General features: G+C 43.9%; 1 protein-coding gene across 4 annotated transcripts in view; it reads left to right on the top strand.

The window, feature by feature from the left end:
* The window catches only part of RNF216 (ring finger protein 216), an 82,670-nt gene that overhangs the window by 12,083 nt on the left and 49,983 nt on the right, over positions 1-20,604 (top strand). For all 4 annotated transcript variants that reach the window (XM_049791051.1, XM_049791053.1, XM_049791052.1 and 1 more), the window contains exons 2-13: positions 4,247-4,375; positions 5,529-5,662; positions 6,752-7,609; positions 9,439-9,515; positions 13,230-13,332; positions 14,245-14,409; positions 15,449-15,563; positions 15,850-15,989; positions 16,931-16,981; positions 17,998-18,135; positions 19,147-19,295; positions 19,752-19,830. In XM_049791051.1, coding sequence (XP_049647008.1) covers positions 4,309-4,375; positions 5,529-5,662; positions 6,752-7,609; positions 9,439-9,515; positions 13,230-13,332; positions 14,245-14,409; positions 15,449-15,563; positions 15,850-15,989; positions 16,931-16,981; positions 17,998-18,135; positions 19,147-19,295; positions 19,752-19,830 — 2,076 coding nt within the window. In that variant the 5' untranslated portion in view covers positions 4,247-4,308. The remainder of the gene's footprint in view (positions 1-4,246; positions 4,376-5,528; positions 5,663-6,751; positions 7,610-9,438; positions 9,516-13,229; positions 13,333-14,244; positions 14,410-15,448; positions 15,564-15,849; positions 15,990-16,930; positions 16,982-17,997; positions 18,136-19,146; positions 19,296-19,751; positions 19,831-20,604) is intronic.

The following is a 20,604-nucleotide window of genomic DNA, read 5'->3' as shown; positions in this document are numbered from 1 at the left end:
AGCATTTTGTGTCCACCTGAGACCTGCTTCACCTCTTAGCAGCTGTTCCATCAACTCATAGTAGTGGTTGGGACCAGTGGTTTTGTAGATTATATTTTTGCATGTATGAGAAGCTTGTTTGTAAAGTACCAGCGACTTCAACTGTCAGTCTGAGATCTAGTCGGTTCAGAGAACAGTTACATGTAAGTTCCTGATAGTCTCTGATTTTTCCAGTAGCTGTTCTGTTAATGGGCTCTTCTCCTCTCGAGTTGCTGTAGGAAAAACCTTAACAGGGAGGATTTTATTGCCTGTGCAGTGAAACTTGGATGTGCAGAGTCATGAATACATGGGGTAATGCGGAAAACAGAGGGGACATTTGGTGGAACCGTGTCTTCAGCATGGCGATCTTAACTGCACTGTCGGTGGGTGGCTTCAAGGTCGTGACAAGAGTTTTGTGTCGCCCTAATACTGTATGGGGATTCAAGTCCCAAGTCCAGTTTCTGTGCTGTAGTGCAGGCGGTAGTTTTTAAGAAAAAGGCGGGGGGGAGCTTGCCGAGTGTCTATCTGCCTGCTGCCAGGTCTTTTTCTTTTAAAATGGTTCTAGTATCCTGTCCTTGACTGTGTTGCAAAAAAGCTGATGGTAATGTTAGAGCTTGGTTATAGGTAGCCTTATTCTTTACCTATAAATAGGCACTGATATCACTGAGGTAGTGTGGGATAGCTTCTTTCCATCTGTCTTGCTTGCTTTTTTATTATGTTGTTTATGTAGGGCAAGACCCTAGAGTGGCTTTGATCTTGTTACTTCACGTTCTTGGCGGCCTAGTGCTATAAACATTAATAAACTTCTTTTTCATGCCACTAGATGGAACTGGCTCATGCTTATAGATATTTGTTTAAACTTGAGCTCTGTATTGAGTATTGACAAAATGAATTGCTAGCTCTTGGTGGGAGCTTGGCTTTTACCCTCAAAGCAGTGCTTTATTAAGCTGCTTGGGTTTTTATGCAGTCTGTTTTGAAACAGAAAAGTGGTACATTGCCAGTTCTTTCCAGGCTTGGCTTTTTTTCTTTTTTTTTCCCCCCTTGACTGTGTACTACAGTTAATGCTGTTTATTATCTTCCTGCTTTTAAACCACCAAGAGTCTTTTGGTGATGTGTGTGCATGTTTCTCCTGTACGGGGGGTGGACAGTCTGTTATCCCAAACTTCATTTCAGATTATTTCCTGTACCTCTTTCTTGATGCTCAAGGTCGAAGTGTGTAAATTCCTCTCTATGGGAACCAGACTTGCCTACAGAGAATACAGTTTTAATGTCAGTCTTGTGGCTTATCCCTTGTTCTTGGATGTGAACAGCTGTGGTTTAGCATTGGACAAAGCACCATTTGAGCTGTTTGGGAGAAGATTTTTTGGTGACCGTGCCGAGCATTTGTGGTGTCGACCGACCCGTGCATACATGCATACCCAACTCTGCTAGTGCATTGCATGCCCCTGTACGGGAGAAATATCCAAGCCGCTCAGCTTTGCTCAGAGCAGATCCAAGCAGACACCTATCTAGCCTCTGTCCGCACCACTCGATGCTACGAGGGCTGATTTGTGGCTTTCACGAATGTCCTTGTTCCTCCCTGGCCAATCTTGGAGTGATCTTTTGCCGGTTTTGCCTGCCAAGAGGTTCCTTTGTTGAGTGTGACCCTGTGCGAAGGCAGCTGAGACGAGGCGGGTGTTAGCTGTGCAGGGGCTGTTGGTTGTTGCAAGGAGTGCTTTGAAGGACCAACCTGCTGGGAAGCAGAAGTGTTTGGCATGGGTACGTGAGCTGTAGAGGCCTGGGTGCCGATCCTGGCTTTGCTGCTAGCCTGCTTGGTGGCCTTGGCCACACTGGTCCTTTCCGTGCTTCCATTTCTCCATCTTTTAAATGGCAGGAAGCGTATTGATCTTGTTTTCTAAAGTACTGAGAAGGCTAAGAATTGAAAAATGCTATGCAGGACTAGGTGGTAGCTATTCACAAGTACCAGGGAAAATACAACCGTAATTGTGTGTGGGGGTGATCTCTTTAAAAAGACAGGGTCTTCACCAAGTATGCTTACAGTGAGTGACCCAGCTGCTGAGCTGCTGCTCCAGCACCTGTCTGCAATGATGAGAGCGGTGCTTCCATGCCATTCTGGCAAATAAAGGAAGATTTATTTCTCCTTGCTTATAAGGCAGAAGCTGAAGAACCTAGTGGAAATATTCCCCAAAATCTTGCTTTTGAAGTGTTCTCAAAGCATCAGTAGGCCCATGATACTCTTGGAGCTGCTTACTGGTAATAGCGTGTGCTGCTGAGGTTTCAGGGTACAAATATAGGGGTAGTTGCATAATTGTAGTAATGCTGGCTAGGAGAGGCCTCTGCAGTTCCCTAGCCTGATGTCCCACTCAAATTTGGACCATCACCAGTGCTGGGACCAGGTAAGCGTGAGTGTTTGTAGCCCGGCCTTGAAAACCTTTATGGTGGAGGTTCCCTCCGGATAAGGCTGTTTCAAGCACTGAGCCATGCTGCTGGCATCTTTTGTGTGTGTTAAGTAAGCGTCCTGCCCCGCAAACGGGAAAATGCTGCTGCTTTGCTTATTTATCCCACTGCCTACAGCGCAAGGCTGTGGACTCTGTGCAGGCTGTTCCGCAGAAGGAGGGTGCGTTCCTGCCCAAAACCGGCTGACTTGGTGCTGCCATGCAGCGTGTGCTTTCTGTGAAATGTCGCTTGGGTTTTAGCCTTTTTAAGTGCTAAATTATACTTTCTAATTTTTATTATTTTAGCCCGTATTAGAATATTTTTAAGATGGTAATAACTAGTTCCTTGGGCATGGGGGGAGCATAGATATGAGTACATACTATGTATCTAAACTGATTTCTTCATTTTGCTGTCCTATCCTAGCTGCAAATTCTGTTCCCTGTGGAGGAGGTTAAGTAGAATTATTGAGGAGGAATTTATACTGCTCTTGTGTACCAGCAAACAGGATTTTATAGCAGACCCACCATTTTCTTCCAACTTATGCGTCAGTAAATATTTAATAATACAGATTCCTCCGTGCTCTGATAACAAGACGAATACTTCTCAATAAAAAGACCTCCTTTCTCATTCCAGTGATCAAATTGTGCTCAGAATTCCCGTATGTATTCAGCTGCTCTGTGATAGCAGGAATTGAGAGCTATAAGCTGACAGAGCATAAAATGGAAACCTACTGTTCAGGTTGCAGTGATTCCTCTGACCTCCTAATCCTGCTTGGGAGCCTCCAGCCGGCTCATTGTGCCTCTCTGACAACAGGTGGGGGTAGCAAATTTTAGTCCCAAAAGCTCAGTCCTGTGAAGGAACCTGATATCTGTTGTGGTCTCTTTTCAGTTTGAGAGCAGGTGGCATATCCTGGAATTTGTACCAAACTCTCATTGAGGAGGGAATGTGTCGTAAATCAGGAGAGTCTCTTCTTTAAAATAGCAGATGGTGGCAAGGAAGCGTGCTCTAAATGTGACTTGTTCCCATGCCGGTTCACAGTGCAGGCACAAACCACGCACTTATATACTGCCCTGCCAGGGGTGCAGCTTCCTTCTGACATGCCAACAACACGGACGTCGTAGAAATGAGCTCAAAGCATCTCTGGTCCTTCTGAAGTTGTGCCTCAGCTTGGCGGCACACAAGGGAATTCAGGGTGTGATGCTGGTGTCTCCGTTTCAGCAGTGTGGCTCACTCGTGACAGTAAGTGCGGTAGGGGATGGTTGTAATGACATTAACTGGTACGCTTGAGGTGGAGGCTGACGTGGTGTTACCCTGTGGCAGCTCAGGCAAGTGGCTTTTGCTCCTCTCACCAGTAGATGGTGGCAGAAACATCACTATGTGAGTTGATGCATCAGGTTTTTGACTTCTTGGAAACAGGAGAGGATCCACATATGTGGAAGGCTTGAGTCCTGGCTGGACAAAATTGCATCTTGTTGTGTTTTCCTCCCCTGCCCCTGCCACCCTCTTTTTGTGACTGCATAGCTATAAGCATCTTTGTGTCTTCTCCAGAGAGGCTTCTCGGGCCTGATTGCACTCTTCAGTCAGCTGTCTTAACTGTCGGAATAGAAGATAACAGAAACATGTCTGCTTTTAGGCGCTGAGAAGGGGATACGGAAAAATATCCTTATGGAGACACTGTGCTGGGAGAGCCAGGAGAACCCCCAAAATGATCTAGCAGCTTAGTCTTGGGAAAGCCTGATTAGGGTTCTGCTGACTTTGCCTAACTCTCTCCTGTTTTTATTTTGTCTTCTAGTTCCTCATGCGAGCCTGACTGCCATGTGTGGACATTGATGCTTTTGAGTACAGCTGTTTAAAATGGCAGAGAGAGGTGGAAATGAAGAAGTAATTAACTTGAACAGCTTCCGTAGTCACAGAGGGAAAGGTGAGTACTGACGGCTGCATATTTCCGAAACACTCTTTGTAGAACTTGGCTTACAAGCAGCAGGATTCATAGCTACTAAATTTGGAAGAGCGCTGTTAATGGGAACCTGATAGTGGTCTGTTTAGCATGTCATACACCGCTCTGTTACACTTACTTCACAGCCACCTACAGAAAATTCTTTCATTTTATGCAGACATGCAAAATATTTGGCTCTTGTGTTTCTCGTGTTGTACTGCCTTAAGGCAGATTGCTGACTTCTTGAGAACACCATGTAGAGGTATTTCAGCAGATCTGAGGGGCTTATGGTGTTCCACGCTTCTGAGGACCTCAGAGGAAAGAGGCTGGCTCTGCGTTTATATCCTCATAGAGCTGTATGGATGTATGGCACCTGTTCCTCCAAGAGTGGAATTCAAAATGATGCTTTCTGTGTATGCCTGAAAGGTCATAAATGAATACTTATGCTAAAGCATGAGCAAAAAAGTTGCGTCAAATTGTAGGGAAAGCATGGTTGTATGCTGTCTCTGCAGTACAGAAACCCTCTGTTTCTGGCTTGAGTGTTTCTCCTGCGTTCAGCAGCTGTGTTAAGTAGCATCTATATTCCACTCTTGACAAGCCGTGAGGGACACGGTTGTCATCTAATAGCAGGATATCTTCTGCACCCACAGCTAGGGGACCCATCTCGGTCTCGCATAAGGTACTCCTGCAAAGTCACGCTTTTTCAGAAGAGGCCGAATTGCACGGGGAACCTTATCTCTCCGTTAATAAAAGAAAATGTGTCATCCCTGAGATTGTGAAAGTTCTGGACTTCCCTGCAAAAATTAGGAAGTACTCTGTACGTGGGCTTTCCAGAATAACTTTTGCAGCTGCTTGACTCGTGCTGAAGTTTAGGATAGAAGAATATCTGCATAAGTGTCAGTGACTGTTTCATGCGTGTCCTGTTGCGGTGAGCTACAGTTTGTGCAGGTGTTTTGCTCAGAGGGCCAAGGGAGGTAGGAGTGGCTGTAACAGTAACTTGCAGAGGAATCGGTGACCTTTGAGCGCTTCTTCCCTGTTGCCGCAATGCAAATGCTTTTTCAGATGTTTCGGTGCTTGTGTCCTGTAATTTCAGTTATTTACCTTTAGCAAATAGCTAACTTTACTTACTTTACTACAGACTGGATAAACCGCAGGGACGAAGGTCTTATCATGATATCGGATTCCTCAGACGAAGAATTACCTTTGTTGCTGGAAATGCCAGCAGAGCAGCAGCGTGAGGAAGATGATGATGATGTAGTCATCTTGGCAGAGGTAATTTTTCATTCGTATACTTGCCCTGCTTTATTCGTGGCCTTTATAGCCAACTCTTGTGCAAATATCTGATGCATTCCTTTGAGGGTCGTGTCTGGTTACAGTAATTTACTTAGGATGTCTGAAATGCATGTTGAAATGATGGCATTTTGCTGACTTTAAGTGTTTAATCATATTTTGGGCACAGGAGGGGAGAACAAGGCTGTTAAACTGCATTGTAGTTAAAGTTCTACTTAACAAAGGCTGTAGCTTCCATAAAGTTATCTATACAAATCCAGAACGGTGGAGTGCTTTGTAAGAGGACTTGATATTCCTTAGAAGGCAGTTTTTCAAAACATGCATTGTTTGACCTTGTATGCTTTATATTCCTCTATGTTATTTGGATTCTTGTTGGGCTGTGGCAGGCACTTAAATTTCTGCGGTTTCACAAAGCTAGCCCACCTGATAAATCTCTTTCCACTGGCACAGGCAGTCACACTGAGGAGGGCCAAAGTCTTTAGCCTGCCCTGATTATTTTAAATGTCTTATTTCATATCTAAGCTATGTTAAGAATATATTCCACTTTTCTGTTAAAGTAACCAGAGGCATTGAGAAAATGGGTTGTGAAGCTGACCTTTCTGTTTCTTAGTTGAAAACAGTAGCAGAGAATATTCAGACTGTTGGCATACAGCAGTCTGTGTGCCAGAGGCAAGGACAAGGCCAGAGATTAATGTTTTGAGCTTTGGTTCCTGCCTGTTTAAATAAACTGTTGAGAATGCAAATATGCCATCAGTTAGTTCCTCCTTCCCAGACTGTTTTACTGGGAGGGAAGTGGGGACTGAGGTGAGCTCAGAAAGTTATTCTAGTCTGAAAGTCCTGTGCATCCCCAAATTGTGCCCAATGTTCTCTTACTACCTGGGGACAGACTGAGGATGGAGTTTGGTGAAACAAAGATAGGTGGGTTGCAGTTTTATGCCTTATTAAGCACCTTGCTAAACAGACCTCTCATCTGCTTCCCATCAGAAATTTGATTAGATGCAAAAGATCATCTGGAGCAAGGATTCTGACATGCAGACAAGAACTACTTACTCTTGTCTGTCTTCTTTTTAGACCCCAAAGCATCAGCAGCTTCTGCGTCCCAATGTCATCAGACCTGCTGCTCAATGGCAGGGTGCAAACACTGTGGGAGAAGGAGGATCTAAAAGTGCTGTCGAGCCCTTGAGGAGCACATATCTGCAAGATGAGATCTCAACTCCGCTGTGCCAGGGAGACCAGAATAATCACATGGTGGAAAGCAGTGCTGGACCGAGCAGGGATGAGAATATGAACGTTGCCTTGCAGCAGCCCGGACCATCTGAGCTTAACGGCCCCAGGTTTGAACTTACAAGTAACGAGGAGCCTGGCCCAAGTTTGCTTCCAGCAATAAAGACGAGTCCACAGCCTGCTGTTAACAGAGAAGTCATTAGTCTGGAGAATGCAGACCTTCCACCACAACAGGAAGAAAAGGTAGAAGCCCAGGGATGGCAAGGACAGGACTTAGAGCCAGAGCAAAACCTTGAAGGAACAGCTGTTGCACCTACCGCAGACCAGGAGATCCACAAAACCAGCCAGCTGGATCACCCATACTTCCAGACGTTGGAAGACGAGCCACGTGCTGTAGTAAATGGTTGTGCTCCTCAGCAAGGGCAGCCTGAAGCAGACCCAGGATCTTTGAGGGCATATGGAGAGGAGGCTCCTGGGCCAGCCTTCCCCCGACCTGAACCACAGCAGGATGGGATTCCAGGTCCTGCTTCACCCCAGCCAGCACATCCACCAGAAGAAACGGGTCAGCCGGCAGCTATAGACAATGAACAGCCGGGTCCAGCATTCCCTGCACAGGGCTCTCACGAAGTTGGCTCTGGTAATGTGCCAGAACAAGGAGCTGCTGGGCAGGACCAAGACCCCACTGCACTGCTCATCAGAGAGACAGTAAGTATTCCCAGGGCTTGTTTGCCTTCTGCGTGCATGTTATTTTCAGACAGGTTTTTCAAGGTGTGTGGTGTTTCACATGCTGAAAGCACAACCCTATTGACTTCAGCTGCAAATCCTCCTTGTTTTGGCTGAGACTCAGCTATGCGCCAGGTGAGGAGCATGCAATGAACTGTCTTGGGAAACTTTGGTTTGAAAGACTCACCCCAGCACTATGGCAGAAGCGGTGAGACGATGTGAATCTTGAGGGCACTGTTTGGCTTGGGATGGGCTCTTGACCAGAGAGATTTAGCAGAACTGATTGCAGGGTCTCAGGGGCACAGTGAGGTGAAATAACATGGGTCTGTTCCCTTAAAGGCTACTGCCCTCTCAGTTCTGCTAGTTTGTTTTTGTCTGGCTGGTTCCTAACCCAACTCTGTAGAGCTGGTTTAGGAATGGATGTAGAGCTAAATGAGCAAAACTGAGACACTAAACACTGGCAGAGGGATAGAGGGTGGCGTAGAGAAACCTTAGAGACATGGCTGCTAGCCATGGCTGCTTTCAGCTGGCTCTTCTAAAGTAGTTTGGTCCATGGCCATGTTAAAGCCACCATGGTGGTCAGGGGTAATGGTTGCCCTTGCACTGTGGAGTTCCAAGCAGTAGCACTGAGGGTTTACTGGATAAGCAGCATGAAGACTTGTGTATGTTAACTCCGTGCGCTCCTTTCTGACTCTGTGTGAAGCTTAACATGAGGGGGCACTAGCTATAAGAACCAAACCGCCAAGGGTGGTACTCCTTAACCTTTGGTATGTTCAGCAGCTTCGGTAACATGGTGTATATTTAAAAAAAAAAAAGTGGTCTAATGTTTTTATGTAGTGGTCCAATTTTTCTAATGTCTAATGTTTTCCATTCCAATGCACACTCCTCCCTTTGATTGCTAGGGGGAAGGGTCTCTCTTGATGCCTTATGGAATGCTTTTTTGCAAACAAGTGTATTTTACTGTATCTGTATCTTAGACCACCACCCCCATCCTCTCCGAGTCTTCCCTCCCCATCCCATATCTGATTCTATTTGTGAAAACTGGGATTGAGGAAAATATTCTTTAAGTAGCAGTCCAACAAAATTCAGTTCTTTCCAAGTAAGACCTTGTTGATCAGTGACTTGCTTTTGAGATGGGTAAGTAGAAACTCTTGCATTTTCAGGGTTGCTTGACAACCCTGACCAGTCCAGTCTTGCAAAGCAAAATATCATCTGGTGGAATTGATTGCAGTACCTGTACAGCAACCCAACAAGAGAGAGCAGCAAGGGGTGCTCTTTGCTATGTGGCTAATGCTGGGAGAGCTTTCACAGAAATGCCAGTAAAGATTTGTTGTCTGTTCTGATCTCGTTGCTAGTGTGTCTGGGTGCTTTGGGTGGGTATGTGTATTGTTTGGTTTTTTTCCTTTTGCTTTGGAATGTTGTATTTCAGCACATGATCTGGAACTCCTTAGTCTTCTCTCTGAAGGTAAATATTAGCTTTTCTTGTGTTGTAGATCATACCTATGTGCCTTGCCTCTTTCCATCCAGCCTGAATCACTCGTTAGGCCAGCTGCTTATGGCCATTCACATCAGTACCCATACTCTTTTTGTGAAAATGAGCTGTTAGCAATCATCCTGCGGAGCAAAAGAAAGCCAGCAGCTTGCGGTATCCAGGCTGGATGGATATAAATGGTCTCTTGAAATCCATTTTGGCCCTTGTCTCAGGAGCGTGCTAGATAATTACCTATAAATCTCTGTCTTTGGTGCTGTTGCTAGGTTGTGCTACGCGGCTCCTCTAATACCTATGTAACCTTGAGCTTTTCCTACTGTAGGAAGCAAGATTCCCAGATGTGAAGAAGGAATATATTGAAGAGCTAATCAGTATCAAGAACTGTTATGACTTAAATGTGTAAGTATAGATCTAAGAGCTAGGGTGTATCATACAACAGTCTGGCTGCAGTCACATTTCCATTTCCCTACCCACTAATGATGCTGTTCTAGAGTGTATCCAGGCTGGGAGTCAGCACTGTGTTGATAGTGCTAAAGAGCAGAGTTGTTTTTTTTTTTTTTTTCTTCTAATAGTGCTTTTCTTAAATCCTCTCTAATTCTGATGTTGTGCTGTAGCTTCTCTGCTTTTAAGATCATTTGTTCATTTAAAGATATTACATATCATTTCCTCTTAACTGTTACTAGGGCTCTTAAAAAGGGTGAGTGTCAGGATTAAGGTGTTGAGATGACTTCTATAAAATATAGTATGAAGGTGGGTTGGTGAGTTTTGAGTTGGAGGAAAGAGTTTCCTCCCTCTTCGTTTCACTGGCTTTTGGCTTTTTCCAGGTAAAGCTGACCTGATCTGGACTCCCTTATTTAGTGTCATGATGTTGGCTTTTATCCCCTTTACTTAATCAAGTAGTAGTGGCACTGTTTGAGTTCTCTCACATTGCTTGTTGCAGATAGAATAGAGCGAACACATTTAAGGGCTGGTAGGATTGTTTCTAGATATCTGTCGAGGGACTGATTTTGGTCAAACTGAGCAGAAACATGAGCCAAGAAGGGAAGTAAAAGGAGTGGAAAATCAGCATGAGGACTGTTGATTTCCCAATTGTGTTAGCAGCTCAATAATACCTTAGTGTTCATTGTGCTTGATATCTCTGGGAGTCATGTTAGAATCAAAAGTTTAAAAAAAGTCATTAACCTTATCAATAAGTTGCATCATGTCCCTGCCCTTTGGGGTGAGCCTTGCACAGCTGAAGAGTGAAGGATTGCGTGTGTTGGCACCAGCAACACAGAGGGGAAAGTAGTTTGAAGTAAATCACTTGTGACTTGTCTGATGCTAGGTGGCCCCTCTCTCTTTCTCCCTCTCTGCAGCTGTCACTGCTATCTCAAACATGTTGAAACTAGTTATTATGTGATACAAGAATGAAGAATAGGTGTTGGTTGCCAGAGTATTCACTCTATCTTGTATGAATCCAATGCCCTTTCCAGTTAACTAGGGCACTAATTAAGCAGCATTCAAATGCGTGAGGCTTAGAAATAGTTATTGGACCATAAATAAGTTAACTGGCAAGGAACTAAGGATGATCCCATCCGTTGGGCATACATTTCCTATTCTGCTGCCTTTGCCTGTGTTATGAAGTCATGTCTCCAAAGTAGAGCTTCTTGGTTAGAAAGTCATCAGGCTGTAACTTCTTTCTTGTCTTTCGAAAGTGCTGTCCCTGCAGTGGTGACGTGGTCAGCGTGAGAGAAGCTTTCAGGTGCCTGCGCTGCATGCTTTGTGCACCTCGGCGTGGATGGTTGTGTTGGGAGTGTAGAAGACCAGTAGGGCCATTCCTTGGGGCAATTGGGCTGTTGAAGTTGGGCATCTGGCTGCAGGACCCTCTCGCAGATTGTGTGAAAAAACTCGTCATTGTGTCCTGCGGGGATTTAGTGAAGCCTGATAGAATTAAATCTCAGTATCGGCTTCTATCAGTCTTAATGTGTTCCTTCCCTTTTTGCTCCTGAAATCTCTTCTCTCCTATTGTGTGCCACAGACCCAGTGAGATGAAAAGGTGCTTACAGGCTTCCCTGTAGGCCATCTACAGTGTCTGCTCAGCGGTGCGTTACCCACTTACTGGATGATAAAGATTTCTTCTCCATATTTTTATTCCTTTAACCAAACTATCTTTTGAGTTGTCACTGCATCTTTTGTATGAGAACAAACGGGTCAAAGCACTGGTCAGCCTCGCTGGCAGGGTCTCTTTGATCTCCATGGTATGTCAAGCTGAATCAGGCTTGAAATATAATAAATAAGGGTGGCTGGGTTTGGGCAGGGATGAGGCTTTTAACTGGCTCTGTGTCCTGTGGTGCAGATATTAATGAACAGTGCCGCAAGTGTGCGTGCATTGCGCGCTGGGACCCACTTAACTAATTGTCAGACATTGAAGGTTAACATCTCTGAAAATCCTGAGCATTGAAATGGCAACATGCAGAAAAGTTCAAATGTATTCTGACTGTGCCCCAGCTGAAACCCTTGCGTTTGAGCTGCAGTGATTTGAGCTCCTTGAAGTTTCTGTTTTGTTGGATTAAAACAGTTATCTTTTACAAAGGGATGGGGGTAGGGCTGGAAGCTATTAAATGCTCAGTGCCGAGATATTTTGTTGTTTTCTGAAATGATCGTCTTAAAACTTTCAACTGTCGTGAAAGATAAGATGGGGGAGCTCCTCTTAGCAGGGTATCATCTATTCAGCTTTTGTGTGCAGAAGCATTCACACTCCGTCAAAAGCTTCTGGCTCAATATGTCAATACCTGATTAAACAAAAAGAAATGCCTCTGCTTTGAATGTGAAAGCAGGGCTAAAGTAATCATGCCTTGATAGTGGGTTAATGCTTCAAGCCAGTTCAGATTTCTTAATTAGGGACTGATTTCTGACATCAGGAATGTAAATTAGCTGCAATTATGTCTTTGCTGCAACCTAGCACCTTCTCGTTCAAAAAGTTTTACAAATGTTAATTGCTTGTCCTAGCTCCTTTCAGAAGGATATTACTCTACAGCTGGGGAAACTGAGGAACAGCTTGTATTACTTGACCCAGCTAGCACAGCTGGTTAGTAGCGGTTGAGAATAAACTGTGAAAGTCTGATTCAGACAGCCTCCAACAAGCTTCCCTTTCGAAAGGGCTTCTGAAGTACTTGTGGATCTCCGGCAACTGGGTATTCTGAAACTACTTGCTAGAGTCTTTTCTAAGCTGAAATACTCAGTTAAACTAAATCTACCTGACAGTTATGATTGTTTGTGATAGGACCTCAGGTATGCTTCATTTACAGGCTAATATGCAATTTTTTCAGCAATTTTTAGTGATTATTTTCTAAATGCTGTTCTCACTAGACCAGTTTCTAGTGGAAGCTGGACAATGCTGGTGTGATTTCAAGCTTTATTACAATGAAACCTCTATTCAGAGTATATCTTGAATGTAAACACAGTTTAAACAAGTTGCTGTGTCTGCTCTAATTTGAAAGTAGATCGAGACTGGAGGCTTTAATTCAAATTTGAATCTGTAATCTTTTGTTGTGGAATACATCAACGTTTCATGGGTTTTGTAGGGGTTTGTATGCTGCTTCTTCCATAGACGCATTTGTGTTAGCCTCAGTAGATGACAGCTAGATTTCAATTACTGCTGCTAATGCTGTGACTGTTCTTTCTTGTATGGTCTTCATAATGTTAATTCCAGAGTATCAGAAAGTTAGTACACCTTAACTCTTAGTCGTGTAGCATTTGACATGTGCTCGAAGGAGGTGCCACTTCACATGGTTTTACCCGTGGATGTGAGTGGGGAGGTAAGCTTGATTGTTCGCCTCTGGCATGGAGAGATGTAGGTTGGTTAGTAGCTCACCCGTACAAGCTTCGTGTATGTAATGTAATTGTTGGAAAGGCAAATCTATTTGCTTTTCCTTCTGCAGTCATGCAGCTGATCATTATTTACTTAATTCTCATTTACTTGCAGTTTGCTCTAGTCTAGGACTTCCCTTGCTTCTTACAGGGCATCCTGTGACTTGCCTGCCTAGCCTCATAATTATAGGATACTAAAAATTGGACAAGCGAGGAATGAACCTGAGCTCCCAAACCCTGAAGTAACTATATTTATCTTTTCAGACTTTGTAACTTTCTTCTGGAAAATCCAGATTACCCAAAGAAGGAAGGCAGAGTGGTTTTAAATCCCAGCAGCAGCCTGCTCGCCAGCCAAGATGAGACAAAGGCAAGTGAGAGAGTATCCTCACCTACAGCATGCCTCTCATCCAGTCTGTTCAACCTGAGCGGACCTTGGGATGTCTGGTTCTGTTAGTGCGTATTTGTAGAGTGCTTGGTTGAGCTTTCATAGGAGGCATCTGGGTGCATTTAAGAGGCTGTTAAATAGCAATAGTTAGTTGCTTGCAAGATGATTTCCAAGACTTTCCCGTTTTGCTGTTGCATAGCTGAACCGTGTCTTCTCTTTTGCATTCAGCGAGACCCTCTGCCCTACCTGCCTGTCAGCTATCCTGTCTGAAGTGTTCATTTTGATAACTGATATGAGAATTCCATAGTCGGTCTGTCACATGAAGTAGACTTGGCCCTCAGGTCTCTCTTGTGTGGCCTTTAGATATTGCCTTTCAGCATCCGAACTGGAAATCTCCCTGCAGCTTCTTGAATTTTTTTATTTTTTTTTTTTTAAAGACCAGTTGACAAAAAATTCTCTCTAAGCTGCTTTGAGCATATTGAAATAGCTACGTGCAGCCTGAGAGAGAGAATTGTTGAATACCTCTTTCTACTCTTGGAAGCGTCTCTCAACCTCGAACCAATAAAGTTGTTCACCCTTTATAGTAACCTAAACATATCCTCTCCTCGCTGTCTCGTGCAGCCGTACACAATGGCTTTAAACTACGTGGCTAGGAGCAGAGCTGCAGCGTGGTGCAGCTCAGGGCAGGTTACCCGCACAAGTGCATAGACCAGTAGGCTTCACGCCCCTGCTGTGCTCTAAGCCGATGGTTAGATAGGTGCTCAGAACTGGGTGCCGTGTAACCTGAATTTTGGGTGGTCTTGCAGAAGGTCCTGAGCACTGAAAGAGTGGTTTTGGGGTGTTCTTGTGTGTATTTATAGCAGCCTTTTTATATCTTTTGCATTTTCTCCTTAGGTGCCTAAAGTGGACTACTTCGACTTTTCCAAACTTGCCCCACTTGATCAGCGGTGCTTTATTCAGGCAGCTGACCTCCTTATGGCAGACTTCAAAATGCTGAGCAGCCAAGACATTAAGTGGGCGCTACATGAACTCAAGGGACACTATGCAATCACGCGAAAGGTTCTCCAGTTCAAGTCTGTTTTCTTTCTTAGGGTTATCTCCTGTGTCTGCGGAGAGCAGCGTGATGTCTTTTGCTTTACTATACCATCTGCTAGTGTGTGGTTATGGGCTTTTTTAATAATCTTCCTTTCCTTTTAAGAAGTATTAATCCATTTAGTAGACTTGCAAAATTTATTGGCCAGACAGCATGCTGCAGGAAGTTTTTACTTTTCTCTAATAGGAGAACTGGGGAAACACTAGCTAGTTGATGGTAGGCGATGCATTAAACTGAGAAGTGTTCCTGCACGTCGCCACTGAAGTGCGGTATAATTGCCAATAAAGCCTAGACATTTAGCTAAATCTTAAAACATTTAACTGGTGCTATTAGTTAACTGACTGCATGTAATTGAGAAGAAGCCCAGCTCTCACTGTCCTGTCTCTTCTTATTATGACTTGTGGAATGAGTCCTATATTCCTTGTAAAAGAGTTTCACTGTAATGGAGCTGCAAAGACACTTGTTTTAAGTATCAAGAAACTGGATGTAAATGTGGCTTCAAGCTTTTGACTTGGATCTACTCCTCTGATACGCTCCTCTTGCATGAGCTTCTTTCTCCATTATTCCAGGACTTAACTAAAGCCAAACCTCCTTCTCTCTTTGTTTGCTTGATTGAGCACTGAGTATTTCAGCTTTGGTTTGTTTTGTTGTTTTGGTTTTGTTTTTTGTAAATAAAAAACTAAACCCAACCAAAACAAAAAAAGCCAAACCAGCTCTGTTGCATCAGAGTGGACACCAGCTGTATTAGAATTAATAGCTGAGGTGTTGTTGAAGTATCATTCAACTTTTGTTTTTTTGGTTTTTTTATGGAATGATTGCTTTATGAGTAGATAAAGCAACAAGGTGAGTAAAGGCAAGAGGTATACTTGCCTCTATATGGGGTGTTTGGCTTTCCAGTTTTGGATCAGTCTTATGCGCATGTTTGTACTGTGCTTCAGTTTGAAGTATGTGCTTCTGCTTTCTTCCAGGAACAGACAGGTTTTAAGTCTGTATGTTGTTTTCTAGGCCTTTTCAGATGCTATCAAAAAATGGCAGGAGCTGTCTCCCGAAACCAGTGGGAAACGAAAAAGGAGGAAAGAAATGAATCAGTATTCATATATAGACTTCAAATTTGAGCAAGGTAAATACCAAGCTGTATGTATTGTGGTCTCTGCATCGTTATTGTAAGCAGAACTGGCTTGCAGCAGAAGGGTACTGTTCTTGAAAAGGGATGTGGTCCCAGAAGAGCTATGTTTCTGTCACTGTCCGGTATCGATTTTGGAGATATTCTTCATTAGTACCTCTGCTTGGTACAGTGCTGTTTGAGATGCTGAAGTTATGCAGCTGGTGGAGTATGGAGGAAGAAGGATTTAAGCTTTGTTCTGGGTGCCCCATCCCATTTCATTGTGCCTTTAACTCTGCTCTAGGGGATGTGAAAATTGAGAAGCGCATGTTCTTCCTGGAGAATAAGAGACGGCACTGGAGGTCCTACGACAAGCTCTCTCTTCTGCCACCAGTGCTACTGGAGCAGGAATTCTATGAGCAGAAAGTTAAAGAGATGGCAGAGGTGAGTGGTAGGAGCTGTTCTGATCTTGTGGTGCAAACGACTTCAACTACCGTAGAGGTCTTGGCCCTAAACATGGAAATCTGCCTCTTAAAGAAATTCAAACGCTGAACAAAATGTTGAATAACTGACTACCTTTGCCCCTTTACTACCTGTTAACTTGTATGACTCTCCCCAAATAACTCATTTTTGAAGGAAAAAAACCAAGCACGGAGTATCATATTTACTTAAATATATAGCTGCTACTTTTGCAAACACTGTTCTAGACCTTTTTTGCTACAAAATAGTAACATCTCTACTAATGAATTGTTCCTCTAATTGTTAGCAGGCTTCTCTGCTGCTTTAGGGCTTGTAATTGCAGCTCACTGTTGGTGGTGAATAATGACCAGGCCCAAGGCAGTCTGTCCACTCACTCTGCCTTCCGCAAGTTGGCAGTCTCCGGAACGTCTTGTCCTGTGCTGAGGACCATGTGTTTCGAAGCAGAACCCTGCAACACCCACTGGTGTGTTGTCTTCCCCTTGTAGTCTGAGGAAAGACTGAATTCACAGCTCTGCGCCTACGGTCCTTTCTAAAGTAGCTTCTTAATGATCCTTGTCTCTTAGGCAGATGGATAGTGTCTCCTTTTAAACACAAAGCTAATGTTCTTGGGGCTTTCTCTGGAGGGGTGCATTGGGTGAGATCATCTCTGCCCATGGAAACCTGAACCAGCAGCCCTCCATAATACAGAATTCGGTTCTTTGTTCTTGCTGCCTTTGCTTCTCCCATCTGTTTTAGCTGAATCATAAATAGCTTAATGGATTGGAAGGATGGGCTGAGTGATGTTGTAAGCAGGCAGCGAGCCTTTTATGGTGGTTTGTAAGTCCTGAGATAATGTAAAAGAGTGTAGAGGCTGGAAAATTGCTTTATCTATTCTGTAAACACAGATGCACATGTCTCTTTTACAGCATGCAGACTTTCTCCTTGCTCTGCAGATGAATGAGGAGCAGTATCAGAAGGTCAGTATCTATAATGTGGTCCGTTGAGTTCTGCTTTTGCATAGACACTGTTTTGCACTTAACTACTTCACAGACTCTTTTGGCTTCTGGAATGGAGCTTCTCTGAAGCTGCATTTGCACTGCTCTGCTTTTGCTGAGCTGGCAAAACCTGCACAGTGTGTGTTGGCTGGCTTTTAGAAAAGGTAGACGAGAGCTCAGTCCAGCAAGACAGTATTGATGCATGTAATGATCTGTAGTAATTCAGTCAGCTGCTGCTTGTATCTTTACTGGCCAGAACAAACATTGCAATAGAATACTACCAGGTTTGCTCTTGCTACCACCATTATGGCTGTTTAAAACAGATTTGCTGTTGTTGGAGCTCTGCCAGTGGAAAGGCCTTCGTAATTTGCAGAAATTACTCTAAAAACCTGAAAATCAGGTCTTTCCCTTTAAACAAAGATAGAAAAGTTAGAGATCAGTTCAGCAGCTGTGGATTACCTTTGTTGTCAATGCCCATTTCTCTTGAAACTTTGGAGAAGATGTTGGACCTTTGAAGCAGTGGGCATACTTACTTTTTAACAGTGGCAAGCTTCTCCACCCCTGCAATGAAGAGGCCAAGAATAAGGTCTCTCCAGGCAGATGGGTGAATCTTTCTTTAGAAGGCAACAGATCTGAAGCTTTGTTTTCCCCATATGAATGGTGTGTACTCTCTGCTGCTTCCCTGCAATTGCAGCTTCCCAAACCCAAGATGCTTTTCTGCTTGTGAGCTAAGAATTATTAAACACCATGTGTTCTGTAGCTTTTTGGAACCTGTCAAGCAGGACACGTAGATATTAACTTACTTAAAACTGAGTTTCTGGTTGTGCTTAGTGAGTTTTGACCACCGAATAGGATATCTAGTGGAATGGTGTATATCTGTTGCTCTTTTTTAGTATTATTGCTGGCACTGTTTATGGCTTGCAGTCATATGTGTCTTTGTGTTGCTATAGCTGTCAATGTTTTGATGATGATGCTAATACCTCTGTTTATGGCTGCAGGATGGTCAGATGATAGAATGCCGCTGCTGTTATGGGGAGTTTGCGTTTGAAGAGCTAACTCAGTGTGCAGATGGTCACTTGTTCTGCAAGGAGTGCCTAATTAAATATGCTCAGGAGGCAGTCTTTGGTTCTGGGAAGGTAAGAATTTCCCAACTGGGAGGGGAAAATGGGTAAACTGCTACTGGGAGATCACATTGCTGTTTGTGTAGTGTTGTCTGCTTAAATCGGATCTAACTGCATTTCCCAGGCAATATTTGCATGGAATTGTGTCCTGAAATCCAAATCCAACAAGTTGGTCTCACCATCAAGTGAAGCCAGCAACTCCACAATGGGGTCTTTGCTGAACAGGATTTCAGTTTTGTTAACCTCCATCTTCTGTGCTCTGTGCTTAGCAACTTGGATTATCAGGAAAACCTTCTACAGCATTCGTAGTAACAACAATAACTTGCACTTTTCTGTTTTTTATTTTCTACTTAAACCAATGTTATCTGCACAAAGAACACACTATTGTCTCTGACTTGGCCAGTCTCCTCCTAGCTAAGAGTATTTGTCCTTCACAATATCACTGCGATCCCAACTTAATTTGGGAGTTGGTTCCTCTGTGATACTACTAACCTTCTTGGTCTGCAATTTAGCTAGCAATTATCCTGGAACTTAGCTGAGCTATAAACAAGTCATTAACCTGCTCTGAGGTGTGCATGCTCCTTTGCCTCGAGGTATGATGATCAAATTGTGGGATGCTGTTGTACTCTGTGACCTATATTTCATGTAAACATAAACTGGCAGCTGTAGTTTTATATGACTGTATTGACAAGAATACAACATGCTGTTTGTGAGCAGAGTGCTAGTTCTCAGCAGAGACCGTACGGTAATAACGGGCTGCTGTGTGGTCACAGTGGACTTGGAGAGAGTGAACTGTGATCCCAGCTATCAACAGCACCTTTGTGCCCACTGTGTGTTTGAGGCCTGATCCGTTTAACTAGTCTTGTTCTTCCGTAGTAAACCCATTTTCTGGCAGTCATCTGCTGACTTAAGTTCTAGTCTCTCTAAGCAAGGCTCTGCACTGGTTTGTTTGGAAATGTTCTGGGTACTGAGTATTGCTTTTTGCTAGTATCATACTGAACCTGAGCGCTCTCCTTCCAACCCTAGTCAGAGCTCAGCTGCATGGAAGGCAGTTGCACGTGTTCATTCCCCACCAGCGAGCTGGAGAAAGTGCTTCCAGAGAACATCCTCTGTAAATACTATGAGCGGAAAGCTGAGGAGGAGGTGGCTGCTGCCTGTGCAGATGAGCTTGTCAGGTAAGTGTCCAGCAGAGGATGCAGACCGCACTTGTTGTAGAAAATTGTTCCCTGAAACCCTAAATGTGTGCTGGCTATGAGATAGGTAGCTTTCAAAGATATGTATTATAAATTCAGGCTTCTGCCTTCCCAGGTCTCTTTTTATTCAGGTTGGTCTGACTTTGACTAGGAGCAGATTAAAATTCAATAGACTTGTGTCCCCCAACACTTGCTTGCCAGCTCTGTGCTGATCCTCTAACTTACGTGGTCAAAAGCAGTGCTGAGCATATAATATTTTGATTGCAAACAGGGAAGTGATCGAAGAAATATGAGCAAAAAGGCAGTAGTCAGCACATCCTGGTGTCAGGTGTTTGGTTGGCAGCCTTATTAACTACCACATAGCTGTTTGACTAAATCTGCTTTCAGCAAAGATATGTTTGGCGCTCTGCATTAATGGTGTCTTATTTTGGGCTACAGGTGTCCATTCTGTAACTTCCCAGCTCTACTGGACAGCGATGTGAAGCGGTTCAGCTGCCCTAATCCCCGCTGCAGGAAGGTAATTGGGGGAATACTTTGCCGTTTGGTCTTTCCTGAAGTATTGGGCAGGAGAGCTGGGAGGACAGCTCACACTTCCTAGTAGCAGGTGAATGAATATCTAATGTGGCTATGTGGGGCAGCAGTCAAAGTATTTGCTGGATCCTACTGACGTCCTATAAAAGTGTGTGGCTGGACAGATGAATTTCAGGGCACCGTTGATGAAGACAGCAGTATTCCTTTCTTTCATTGGAAGATGTTGGCTAAAAAAGTTTATGGATGCCATAGGCTGCTGTCGTGCCTATACAGAAATGTTTCAGGTGAACAGGGAGCTGGGTGTTTAAAAGGCATAAAACCAAATTGTAATTCTTTATCTAATGAAACTTCTGGAGAATGAGCTGAAACAACGTTACGTGCAATCCCTAAGAAAATTAGCATCTGCATATTTTTTTATGCTGTTGGCTGAATACAGATTCAGTTGGAAGTGACAAAAACTTGTTGGAAGAGCTCACTGAAATGTGAGCCATTCAAAGGGCAGAAGATCTTTGTGTTTCTCTCAAAATCTGCTAATAGCCATAACGGCAGAATCGTCAGGCCCAATGGGGGGATGGAGTGGGGAAAACTTGCTGCTTCTGCACCATCTGTTCTGGGGAAAAATAGAAGCACAGAAATGTGTTTCACAGTCTCCTGAATGTATGCAGAACCCTATTTACATCTGGTGCCAGTGAGCCGAGGCAGTACTGTATCAGTGTTTAGCACTGAAGCTACAAGGCTTCTTGTGTAACTTTAGCCACAA

The sequence above is a fragment of the Accipiter gentilis genome, chromosome 33, assembly GCF_929443795.1.
Source record: "Accipiter gentilis chromosome 33, bAccGen1.1, whole genome shotgun sequence".
In the NCBI taxonomy this organism is placed as follows: domain Eukaryota; kingdom Metazoa; phylum Chordata; class Aves; order Accipitriformes; family Accipitridae; genus Astur; species Astur gentilis.
This window is presented reverse-complemented; position numbering and strand designations above follow the sequence as displayed.